The sequence below is a fragment of the Equus asinus genome, chromosome 1, assembly GCF_041296235.1.
Source record: "Equus asinus isolate D_3611 breed Donkey chromosome 1, EquAss-T2T_v2, whole genome shotgun sequence".
Taxonomy (NCBI): Eukaryota; Metazoa; Chordata; class Mammalia; order Perissodactyla; family Equidae; genus Equus; species Equus asinus.
In genome coordinates this window covers 105,300,706-105,313,640 of record NC_091790.1, presented here as the reverse complement: position 1 = coordinate 105,313,640, position 12,935 = coordinate 105,300,706, and the positions used below count along the sequence as shown (strand labels likewise).

General features: G+C 43.9%; 1 protein-coding gene across 2 annotated transcripts in view; it reads left to right on the top strand.

The window, feature by feature from the left end:
- Window positions 1-12,935, top strand: part of POU6F2 (POU class 6 homeobox 2) — a 450,158-nt gene that overhangs the window by 424,328 nt on the left and 12,895 nt on the right. For both annotated transcript variants that reach the window (XM_070504520.1, XM_070504519.1), the window contains 2 exons: window positions 700-906; window positions 12,408-12,576. In XM_070504520.1, the coding sequence (XP_070360621.1) occupies window positions 700-906; window positions 12,408-12,576 (376 nt within the window). The remainder of the gene's footprint in view (window positions 1-699; window positions 907-12,407; window positions 12,577-12,935) is intronic.

The following is a 12,935-nucleotide window of genomic DNA, read 5'->3' as shown; positions in this document are numbered from 1 at the left end:
TTCGCCTCAGTAGTCATTGCACCTCTATTTTAAGAGTTCCAAACATCAGTTTATGATGCCAGTTCTTTCAAGCCTTCGGAAAGCTTAGGCTCCTTGACTCACGCTGCAGAACTAGCGGGCGGCACAGCTGGGAACAGAATCCTGTCTCCCTGACCCCAGAGCCTGGCCCCCAACCACCCGGAGCACCAGCGTGCAGGGCACCTAATCCTTCTGGGATGTCAGGAAGATGGCTCCTGCCCTTGAGAGAGGAGCAGGATGTCGGTGGAGGGAAGGAGGGATGGAGAGCAGAGAACTAAGCAGAGGCAAGGATGTAAGGAGCACACTGTGTTTGAGGAGCTCCTGTCAGGGAGGGAGGCAGCTCCCCAGCTAGACTGGGGCCTTGAATGCCGGGGGAGAAAACAGATGTCTGTACTGCCCTGGCAGAAATAACATGTTTCTGCTCTCACTGATGCTTGCTTTTATTTTTGAGTAAGATGTTTTCTCTTTCCCTCCACACACTCAGTCCATGTGTGCTCATCTCTCCTTTAGACGCTCATCTTCTGCCACTTTTTTCCACACCCACATCTCCAGAGCTGTTCACGGAGCCTGAGTCGGCTCTTGGGGAGCCTCCTACAGAGACCAGGGTGTGCTTGGTCTTCAGTTGCATGCGCAGACCCTGAGCAGAGCCCGGCGCCTCACCTCTGGGCCTGTCTCTTGCAGATTATTGGGACCATTCCTCTGATGCCGAATCCGGGGCCATCGAGTCAAGCAGCGAGCGGCACTCAGGGCCTTCAAGTGCAGCCGATCACCCCCCAGCTCCTGACAAACGCCCAGGGCCAGATCATTGCCACAGTCATCGGGAACCAGATCTTGCCGGTGATCAACACCCAGGGCATCACGCTCTCACCCATCAAGCCTGGCCAGCAGGTAAAGGCTCACGTCCCGGCAGTACAGCTCCATGGAGACCTCTCCTCACCGCCCTTCTTCCGTTTGATCCCAGTCAATGAAAAGTAATTTTTAAATTACAAAATATTTAATGCCATGAATCCTAATATATTAATACTATAAAAAGGCAAGTAGGTTTTATTTTTTATTCTTAGTGAATATGGGTGATAACGAAATAGCTCTCTAGCTTAAAAATATGAATGTATTAAATTATAAACAGAGATAGTGGCCTAAAATCCAATAGGGATGTGTTCTTACTTATCTCCGCTTATGGTACTTAATTTCCAGACAATTTTTAAGATGGAGTCAAGACGAAAGTAAACCCACCAATGCCTTCACAGTAAACAAAAAAAAAATTATTAAACACCAAGAGATCCCAACTTGATGCCACTGAGACTGCTGCCTACAAATCAGAGAATGAAAAATAGGAAGTTCTGCTTGGTTGAATTTCATTAACACCATGAAAATCCAGTTCATTTTTTCATTCACATGTCAGTCAGGCATTTCCAGTGTGTCATGCTAGAGGCTGGGTACACAGTACTGAAGAAAAAGACACGGTCCCTGACCTCATAGAGTTTCTGGTTAATTGGTTCCTCCAACAAGCATATTTTGATAATCCACTGTACAGCAGGCCCCTGCTAAGTGCTAAGAAACAGGGATGAAAGACTGATGCTTCCCTATTTTAAGGAGCCCATGGTCTTGCAGAGAACACAGATATATCAGCAGAACCCCATTGTGCAATAAAGCAGAAAAGGTCCAGTTAGAGAACGGGTGTGCACAAAGTTTAATATCAGCACGGAGTTGGGGTGATCAGCTTTGTCCAGAGAGCTCTGAGTCCTCACAGAGAAAATGGTTTGGGGACTGAGTCTTGATGGATGAGTGAGAGTTAACCAGGTAAATATGGGTTAGCAAAATTCCAGGCAGTGGAAACAACAGGCACAAATGCAGGGAAACGTGAAGGAGGATGGGATGTTGAGAAACAGGAGGAAGGGTCATGTGATTGGAGCACAGAGGGAGGCTGAGGGTAGGCATGGGAAAGGCTCCATGATCAAGCTAAGAAGGAGGGACCTTGCCTCTGTGTGATCCTGAATACAATGACCATCACCTTTGTGCCCCAGTTTCCTCATCTGTGAAATGAGGATACACCAGTACCTCCCCACAGAGTGGTTGTGAGGATTAAATGAGCTAATGTGTATATGAAGTGGTTAAAAGAGTGCCTGATGCACAGCAAGCACTTACATCGTCATGATGATGGTAATGATGCTGATTTACCCTTCAGCCCTCGGAATCTGTAAGAGGTATATTTAAAGAGGGGAATAATGTGCTCAGCTTTATTTTTCAAGAAAACAACTCTCGTAGTAGATGGAAGTTGAACTGAAGTGCTGAAACATCTATGGTATACAAACCGTTTAGGAGACAATAGCAAGTCACAAATAGGAATTCAGAGAGCACGTGCTAGATAGTTGAAACCAAGGGTCTGGAATTGCAGGAGAGTTCAGGAGAAGAGAGCTAGATCTGAGAGTCAGGAGTACATACACTGTAGCTGAAAACAAACGAGATATTCAGAGAAAGCATGACGAGCAAAGGAAGGAAGAAAGATGAAGGAGTCATCTTGGGAAACACCAACTTTTAAGGAATGGAAGAGGAAGGGAGAGAGAGAAGAAATGGTTGGTTAAGTAGGAGAGGATCATGGAGTGTGATGACCTAGCACCCAAGGGTTTTCAAGAAGTAGGAAGTGAACAAGAGTATCAAATGCAGAGATGAAATCAGGTAAAGCAATGGAGAAACATTAATTCCTCTATTTCTTTGTTGTAATGCTTTAAAGTGTAGATTGTCTCTGATTGAAACAAGTAGTCCCATTAACTGTGTAAGTTAAGAAGCAAGAGATGGGCTAAGACCCAGATTTACAGTTGGAGGGTGCACTAACAAAGGGAAGTGCGTAGAAGGGAAGGATGGAGACTAACAGTGAGTGTGTGAACGAGTTTATGGCTCTGTGAATTCTTGAGAAACTGCATAATGTAAAGCACTTAGCAAGGAAGTAAAATACAAAGGGAAGGGGAGGAAGAAAGCACCGAGACCTCATTCATCTGCAAGAAAATAGAAGTGACCTTCCAGAGACCTCAGCCATTGCCTCTCTTTGGCTTCTGATCCAACCTTTGAAAGACCCCATTCTTGGTGGCACTCGAAAGCTGTGTTCGGAAAATCCATTTGCTTGTTCAATCAATATTAAAAAATCTGTTTAATCAAAATACTTATTGACCACCTACTATTTGTCAAGCACCATACCAGGAAGCTAGGCTGGTGCGCAAGACAGATACCATGAGCCCTTCCTTCGGGGAGTTTACAGTTCAAGGAGGGAGATGGACGTTCATCAAAGACTCGCACAAATATGTCCCTGAGATCTTCAGTAAGTGCCATGAGGGAGTAGTGAGGGGATCTATGAGAGTGTCCAGCAAAAGGACCTCCTCCAGGTCAAAACATGAGGAAGAACCTAGCCAGGTCTGAACACACTGCCCAGACTCAGAGACCTCTGTCTCACTCCCTCTGATTCTCGCTGTAAATCTAAATTATGGAGGCCACTCTCTAGCCTGGAGAGCCAAGGTTCCCAGCCATCCTCTTCTTCCTCAGCTTTATCACAGGCCGTGGGGCAGTCCCTACCACATATATCATTGAGGACTTCAGCCCCTCCCCTGACCCCATCTCTCAGCTGGTTTGTTTCTTTTACTATTTACGAGAGTCCATTGGATTCTCTACCTTCTATACAGTTCCCAAAATAAGGCAAGATTCTCTATCTTTCATTGGCTTTTTAAGCCCTAGTTCTATCTGTTCAAACTTACTTCCAAAATTAACCCCAGGAGGGGAAATGAGGAGATTACCCTCTGTTCGTATAATCTGCTAAAAACTATTTGTCAACAAAGCCAAGTTGTAAATTGCCCAAAGGTGATGAATTAATTAGAAATCATCAACATTTAATACAAAGTAGCTCTCACTCTCACTTGAATTTCAAAGGAGGGTGTGTGGGTGATAGACTATTGCTCTTACATAAAGTTACAGCTCTAGGTTGGAGGTGACACAGTTTTGACCCAAGAGAAAGACCTAACAAGGAAATGGCAAACAAGAGGCAGGTATGGTGCCACTCCTCAACCCCTTGCCCACAGTAGACATCCTTAGCCCATTTCCACAGTGTCTCATGAGCACAGACACACCTGAGAAATTTTCTCATACCGCATCTGTTGGCTCCTGGAATGAAACCTCATTACCGCGGTGGGAACATCTTATCCTCTACTGGTCTAACCACCACCGCCACCCTCTTCACCATTTAATTGGAGGTCTAGCAACCGGGAATAAACATTCAGTTTCTTGGGGATGTGCCTTGCAAATCCAAGTCATATCAGCTACAACCAACATGCCAGAGAGCAGGACTCCCGTAACTGTATATGTGCAGGCACTTCTCATGTAGGTGCATACAGAGAGAACATGTGAGCACAGCTTAGAGTGACATGTGAGCTTTCCTGAATCTCCAAGTCACAGCACGCACTGGTGGGCCCGTCCCTCTTGTTCAAGTCATGGGTCAGTGGTCTAGCCTCATCCCAGAAAGATCAAGGGAACCGATGGTGAACCTGGTCAGAAATATCAGGGAAGTGTTGGAAATAGATGAATGACTATTACTATTTCTTGGCATCAGCTCTAGTTGAAACACCTTGGAACGAGTAGTAAAGTTAACAAGTTGGGTGAATCGACAGGAGATGCACAAGTCTGAGTCCGGGATATAAAAGCTATGATTCTGAGGATAGCAGATCATAAAATGCCCAGAGTCAAAAGTAAAAAGCTCAGAGCTAGAGGTATAAGGATAGTGGTCTTCAGCTTTTTCTTTAAATATTATCCTTTACATTGAAGAAATATAACATGGACAAGCACTAAAAAATAAAGGATTTCTATGGTACAGTAGAGAAGTTTCTCAATTTATTTTTTCATGTGATTTATGATGAATGCTCGATCTCACGAGAGCATAGTTCCAACAGTAAAATAGGTCATAAATTACAGGACAGAGAGTTCCCTAAGCCACACTCAGAAGGAAGTCCACTTTCGCGGAGTGACGTACGGAGCTCTCAGACCAGACGTCCTGAGGGGATTTGCTTTAACCTAGCAAAAATAATCACATATTTAATTCAACTTTTACATCTGCCTATCATTAATGAAAAGAGCCTGAATAAAATCTAAGAGCAGAGTGTCAACTACTCTTGATGATGATTTATTCCCGTGATGAAAGATTGAGCACCTGCAAAGTTATCATCTGAAATACAAACAATATTAAAAAAAAAAAATACACCAGGATCTGATGGCCTAGATATGACTTCCGCAGTATCACATCAGAGATCCTTGGTGAGCAATGCAAGAAAATAAGTCAGAAAAAGACTAGATAAAAAAGAGAGAGAGAGAAGTATCTTTTTGAGCACAAAAAAAATTACTACAGAAATATTTGGTGGAGCTCAAGAATAATCTTCTGTTCCCTCCCTGGGATTCGGCTGCTGTGGGTTATGGTGAGCTCCCTGCCAAAGTCAGAGGGCCCCAGATCCTCCCAGTTTGCCTTATTACTGTCCTGTGACTGTGAATTAATGATTTCCTCATAAATGGCATAAACATCATTTTTGTGTATATTTATTCTTCCATTGACTGAATCCCAACAAAAGTTAGCCAGAGTTTTTAGTGTCATTAAGAGAGTAGGGACATTTGAAAGGAAATATATTGCAATTCATAAAATCAAAGCATTGAAACTTTTCAGAACTTAAATACCGTAGCTATTATACTTGAAGACTATCATCCATGAAGGCACTCGATTTTTTTCCAAAAGTAATTTTGATGCTAATAGGAAGCCCAAAGGAAGGTGGTTTATTTACATTAGCTCTCTAAAATGCCACGTGAAGATCCACTTCCAACCATTATTTTTTCATACAAAAATGTACTGATTTACCATTTTTACAAATCAACTTCCTCTCCCTGTCCTTGCCTGAATTGGCTCTCAATTTTTTCTTGAAGCCACCCAGAATGAGATGTAAATGAGATATTTCCATCCACAAGGGACCTAAAATAGTATAGGGTGTTTTCCTAAGTGGATGATATGTATCTCAGTGACCCCAATACAAAACAGTCCTTTGACCTTCCAGCTATGCATCTGGGCGTGTCACCTCTCTGGTGTCCCCTCGTCACTCCCTGCCAAGCCCAGCTGACAGGGCGCATGCTCTCTGCACATTCTGTGCCCCTATCCTGGAATGGCTTTGCCACCTTCTCTGCCTGGCAAACTCCTGCTCATGCATCCTTTGGCATCCAGATCCACTGTCCCTGATCCCTCTTCCAGGAAGCTTTCCTGAGTCGCTCCCTCATCTCTGCATTCCTCATGCTCCGTTCATGTTTACCAAACTGTGTTATCATTAGGAGTCTATACCTAAGACCAGACTGATTCAACGCTGTTCAGGACCCAGCCTGTGGTGTGTGCTTAGTCAATTGTGTTCAATTTAATTGCTGCCGAATTGTAGTGTTTCCCTGTCCAGGGCACCAGCATCCCAGAACCATGCTTCCAGAGAAATCCAGCTCAGGCCCTTCTGTGGCTTTTCCATTCTGTGTCTTCTCTCATTTTCCAGTATGTTCCACATTAGCACCTGCCAGCACCTGGAAAGACCTTCCGCACAGCCCTGTCTTCTCTGTTGACCTTTTTTCTGAATGTCAACCCCCTTCTCTCACAACCCCCTCCCACCTCATTATCTCAACTACATTTAATCCTTCATTTTCTGCTCTGCACTAAAATCTGACTCCCCTCCTGTCATTGTCCCTGCTGAGCCCTGGTTGCATGTCCCAAGCTTCCTTTATGACGACCTTGGCCTTGCCTGCCTGTGTCTGGGCAGCTCCCCTGAATCCTGCTCCCACTCTAACTCTCCCCACTTCCTCATGTCCTCACAGTGCCTGGCAGGAGTGACACTGCTGTCAGCTCTCTTTCTTGTGACCGTGGACAGTTCTGCCATACTTACTCCCCTGCAGACGGGAGGTGTCTGAAACAGAGCCTCACGTTCGGGGCTCTTCTTCCTACTTAGGATGAAGAAATGGTTCAGAGTCATGGAAGAGAGGTAGAAGGAAAACTCATTAAGTCTCCCGAACTCTGCCAAAAGGATCACTGCCGCCTTGCTTTTTCCAACTTTCCACAAAGATAACCAAAATCCCCCCTGGAAGTCAAGTTTCGGGTCCCCCAAATTTTTCAAGTTCGATTGTCCTGATAACCCTAAATCTTACAGCCAGTCTAACACCTGTGCTCTTGTCCTGTCCACAGTAGAAAGAACTCTCCAACGACACTCAGGCATTCATTATGTCCTCCAAATTATCAAAGGTTCTTATTAAATCTGGGCTCTGGTTTCTCTTGTCTAGATATAATAAATCCACTTTCTTTATCTTTTTTCTAAGAGAAGCTCCTTCCAAAACCTTGTGTGGTCCCCCAGCCAGCAGCATCAACATCACCTGGAAACTTGTTAGAAATGCACTTCTTGAGACTACCCCAGACCGACTGCATCAGAAACTCTCGGGGTGGGGCCCAGGAATCTGTGTTTTAACGGCCCCTCCAAGTGATTCTGCCAAACACTAAATCTTGAGAACCACTGATTTCATTTCTCTTCAAGGCATTCTAAGGTACACAGTAAACAGAAAAATGCCAGCCAGTACTGGGAGCGAGGGAGGGAGAGCACGACATCCTGCGTGCTCTTGCTTCTGCTAGACCTCTCTGTCATATTCGCATTCTCCATTGCACCACATGGTGCACTGTCTAGCCCGTGGTTCATCATGGCTCCCTGACATATTTGCAAAAGGCCAGATCTCCTCCATTTTGTCTTTGCATATTTGGAGAGTTTTTTCCTCCCCAAATGAATTTCTCTAAATTTAATCCCATTTGAATTTTACTGTTTATATGCATTCACTTTTCCAACTTGTCTAGTATGTTCCGCATTTTATTCCATTTTCCAAGACACTTGCCACCCTCACTTATTTTTTATATCAATCAAGAATTTAACTAGATGATGTTTTATTCCAGAAACTAAGACATTATTAAGGATAAACTGTGTTACCCATGGAAGATAAATGGGGAGCGGTGGCACAGGAAATCGAGCAAGTCTTTAAAGTGTGCTCGTACTTGAACCTATTTTTGTTGAATATAGTGAACACCCCTGGTAGTGCCAACCAACACAAACAACCCAAGGAAGCCAGCCTAGGAGAGGCAGCAAGAAGTGTTTTCAGTCTCTGAGTCCTGTTTGTCCCTGTTTCTCATTCCCTGTATGGGATGGATATGGTTCCCTCCTTCTCTGGATAATGTGAGGCTGCAGGCTCACATTGGTGGCCCCTTCTCTCTCTCCTTTTTTCTTGACTCTCCATGCCCTCAGCCTGTGTTAATCTACTAGGGCTGCCATAACAAAGCACCACAGACCAGGTGGTTTAAACAACCGAAATTTATTGTTGTACAGTTCTGGAGGCTAGAAATCTGAGATCAATGTGTCGGCAGGATTGCTTTCTTCTGAGGCCTCTCTCTTCGGCTTGCAGACGCCCGTCTTCTACCTGTGTGTTCACCCGGGCTTTCCTCTGCTCTTAGCCAGGTCCTAATCTCCTCTTCTTTTAAAGACACCAGTCATACTAGATTAGGGCCCACTCTAATATAACGTTTCATGAAGTAGCTTAAAGCCCTTTTCATATTTTCATATATACATATATATATATATTTAGGTATAAGATTTCTAAAGATTAATGCACCAAAATCATTAAACTAAGAAAATCAAAGATACAACTATTCTTACAGTTTACCTGAAAAAATTGCAGTTTTAGGGCTGGGAGCCAACAGAAATGGTACCTCTAATGTCCTCTTTGTCTGTGGGAATGAGTTACAAAAGAGAGGCCAATCTCTGGGATGATTTTGACATGAACAATAAGCTAGTCTATCTGGGCTTACAAGTGATTCTGGAATCAACAGATACATGTCTACACTGGCAATTGGAATGAGATATACGGGCTCTATTAAGATGTTACTGCTTATATCATCTTGATTCTTAACAAGTTAGAGCCTTTCAGGATTTTTATTGGTTTTTCTGATCTGTCTCGTTGAACTCTAGAGGGTAAGCAGGACCCTGATGTCCTTAAAAAAAAAAAATGCTTATTTACTTTGGAAGAAATGTATCTTTCTTAGATTCTTAGATAGCTTAGCTTCATCTCTCCCTTTGATCGTGTGGACATAGAACAAGCTCTTAAAAGAACCATTTTATTTTCCTCTTGAATTTCTTCTCCTGCAGAGTTAATGCGTAAGCACTCGCTTGCTTAGTGACTCCTAAGTGAGGCTGCAGCCTAGTAATCTTTTTCTTTGCCGAGTTGTGTCTGAAGAAGAAAAATTTAAATGGATTATTGTCTCACCCAGTTCCTTGATGGTACTTTACCACACCTAGGGCCAATAAAATATTGACGGAATGGTAAAACTGAAGACTAACTCATGACCCCATAACTCAAAACTGTGAAAAGCTTGTGTCAAGTAACAATAATTAGAAGGACAACTCAGTAAGTTCCAGGGGGCAGACTGACATGCAAATATCCATCACATTTTATTAAGCAAATTAAAAATGGATTTAATCTTTGATATGTGTCCCTACAGAATAAAATTTACTGGATTTAACTGTTGATTATGTGCACAGCAGATTGGCTAATTACTGTAGGCATATGCTTGATGCATATTAATTTGAGCTCCATGTTGGTTCTATCTATCTTGGGTTCACAGTCTAGTCTCCACTTAGCACAGCTGAGTACCAATAAGGATGTTCATTTGGAACTTAGCTGCAAGCAGTTCTGAAGGGGGACGGCATGGCATCCTGGGAAGAGCCCTGAACTGCGGAGGGAGAGCCTGGATTCTAACGTTCCACAGGCCACGTGGTCTTAGGCCCATCATTTACTTCTCATAATTATGCTAGGCACATCTGCTGCCTAGAGGTATCATGTGAATTCAGGGAGAAAACGCATTGCCAAGAGGGTCCAATAAAGGAAATAGCTCCTTATGCACATTTCCAAAGTAGCAGCTTACTAACAATTGTTTGAAGGTAAAATGTCAATTAATGGTTAAAAACACTTTAGGGAATTAAAAGGACTGACAACCCTAAGTGTTGGTAAGGGTATGGAACAGCTGGAATTCTCATACATGCTACAACCACTTTGGAAATCAGTTTCGTAGTTTCTTAAAAAGTTAGAGGCCAGCCTGGTGGTGTAGTGGTTAAGTTCTCATACTCTGCTTCGGCGACCTGGAGTTCACAGGTTTGGATCCTGGGCACGGACCTACACATCACTCATCAAGCCATACTGTGGCAGTGTCCCACATACAAAACAGAGAAAGATTGGCACAGATTTTAGCTCAGTGACAATCTTCCTGAAGTAAAAAGAGGAAGATTGGCAACAGATGTTAGCTCCAGGCCAATCTTCCTCACCAAAAAAAAAAAAAAAAGTTAAACATCTATTTAGAGTATAATCCAGTAACTCTACAATTTCACTCCTAGGTATTTACGTAAAAGAAAGGAAAACACAGGTATACACAAAGACTTATACATAAATGTTTTAAATGCTTTATTCATAATAACCCCAAACTGGAAATAACCCAAATGTGCATTAATAGATGAATGGATAAACAATCTGTTCATAAATGTAGATATATTCACTATAGAAATATACCATATATACTATTCAGCAATAAAAAAGAATGAGCTACTGATACATGCAATAAAATGGATGAATCTCAAAAACAGTATCCCAGCCAAAAAAAGCCAGATGAAAAAAGAGTACATACTGTATGTTTCTAGAATCATGCCAAACAAGTCCATTGTGACAAAAAGCGGAGCAGTGGTTGTCTGGGGCCATGCACTGGGGGAAAATTGATTGCAAAGGGGATTAGGGAACTTCATGGAATGATGAGAAGGTTCTATGTCTTGATTATGATGGTGATTTCACAGATGTATTCATCTGACAAAACTCATCAAACTGTTTGCTTGAAATGGGTCTATTTTACTATGTGCAAATTATGTCTCAATAAAGTTGAATGAAAAAATGAATACACACGCATGCACACGCGCGCACACACACACACACATTGGGGAAGCAGTGACAAATGTGAAGTTGAAACATCCCTGGCCGACTCTCAGACACTGAGAAGGTGGTCAAAGATTGGTGCCTGTTTGGTCGTTGGCTGTCCCACCGAAGTTCAGGGCCTGACGTGATTCTGCTCCCAGGCTGACTTCCTTTTATAAAAACTTTGCTACACTTCTGTGCACAGGGCTATGGCAGCACTTTGTCAACCAGAAAGTGCTATATCCAGTCAACAAAGGTGGCCATGGCTGAGGCTAATTGTGCACCTGTTCAGGGTCTGGGGCTGCCCTTTGTGTCAGCTTTCTGGGGGGCAACCCACCGATCGAGAGAGACCCCTCCCACGGCCTCCGAGTGGACCTGGCCCCTGCAACCATTCGCTTTCCCCTCTCTTCCTCATCTCAGCTGAGCGCCTCTCCCCTCTCAGAACAACAATCCTCCGATAACCTGGAAAGGACTCATGAATAAATGGACATAATGCTACACTAAATTTTAAAATTTAAGTTAATTCTTACCTGTGGCCTTGTGACTACAAGCTAGCACTGTAGGGTTAGACCTCATATGGCCGGAGACCAGCTCCTCCACACCTACCAGATGAACCAGCAAAATCCTTTAACCCTCTGTGCCTTGGCTTCCTTGTTTGCAAAAGAGGGGTCAGCCCACTCCCCAGGCTGACATGAGAATTAAAGAAGGAAAGGCATGAAAGTCCTTAACACAGAGGAAGAAAGTGACAACTGAGAGCTGCAAATCCTGCTGGATACTTTTTTCCTGACTGCCCCAACTTCTCTTTCAGTTTTCTATAGGATATCAGAGAGCGTTTTTCCAAACTGCACAGTAATCCACCAGAATCTTTCATCCGAGAGAGCAGAAAGTTTCCATATACCCTCAGCCTAAATTGGAACTTCCCTAAAAATACTAGTTCCATAAGCCAAAGTGGTTGGGCACAGCTACACCTTTAAGACTTAGTTTTGCATTCTGAGTTGATTGTAAGCTTTATATTTTATCTGTAGATACTTGAGAAGCCTGTCAAGTGTGCTGTAATTATATGAACAGGAAGAAAGAGTCCAGCCACAGGCCGTGGTCGAGAAATATAGGAAATTGGGTGCTCCGGGAAGCCAAGTAGAGAATTAATACTATATTTAAAGGTACTAATCAAATGCCTGTCAAGCAAGCAGCAACATATTATATTACCAAAAAATCCTGCCTGGTGGGTAGCGTGTGCACTCTTCCTCAGAAGTGTATATTCTTAGAAATAAAATGATTCAACCCCAGATGAAACTTCTGTTCCCTGGCCTTTCCCCCCGCATTTTGCATTCATTTGTGTATTTTTTACATCCCCCCCCATGTAGCTCCACCAACCCTCCCAGACGTCAGTGGGTCAAGCAACCTCCCAAAGCAGCCTCCTGCACCTGGCTCACAGCCAAGCATCCATGTCTCAAAGTCCCGTCCGCCAGGCTTCCTCTTCTTCCTCCTCATCCTCCTCTTCTTCAGCTTTGAGCGTGGGCCAGTTAGTCAGCAGTAAGTATCCCTTCTGGCTCGGTTAAGTCAGGTGGCCTTCCTGTTGCCTGTTTGCAATGCCTTCCCTTCTCTCTCTCTCTCCCTCCCTCCCTTACCCTCCCTCTCTTTGTTCTCTCAACCCTTCAAAGAGGAACTTCCCGGCCCTGCTAGGCCAATACTGGGCTGAAGTGCCCGCCCAGGGCCAGACAGTTCCTCAGGGAAGCAGGTCCCCAAAGCACGCCCACCTTGTTGAGTGCACGGAGGGGCCGGTTTCCATCTCCAGTGCTTGGTGATGTGCTGAGTCAGTCCTGCCACTTCAGAAGGGAGAAACTGATCAGCTTGCAGGGCGGGAGCCACCCAGCTCAGAACTGAAATACCCA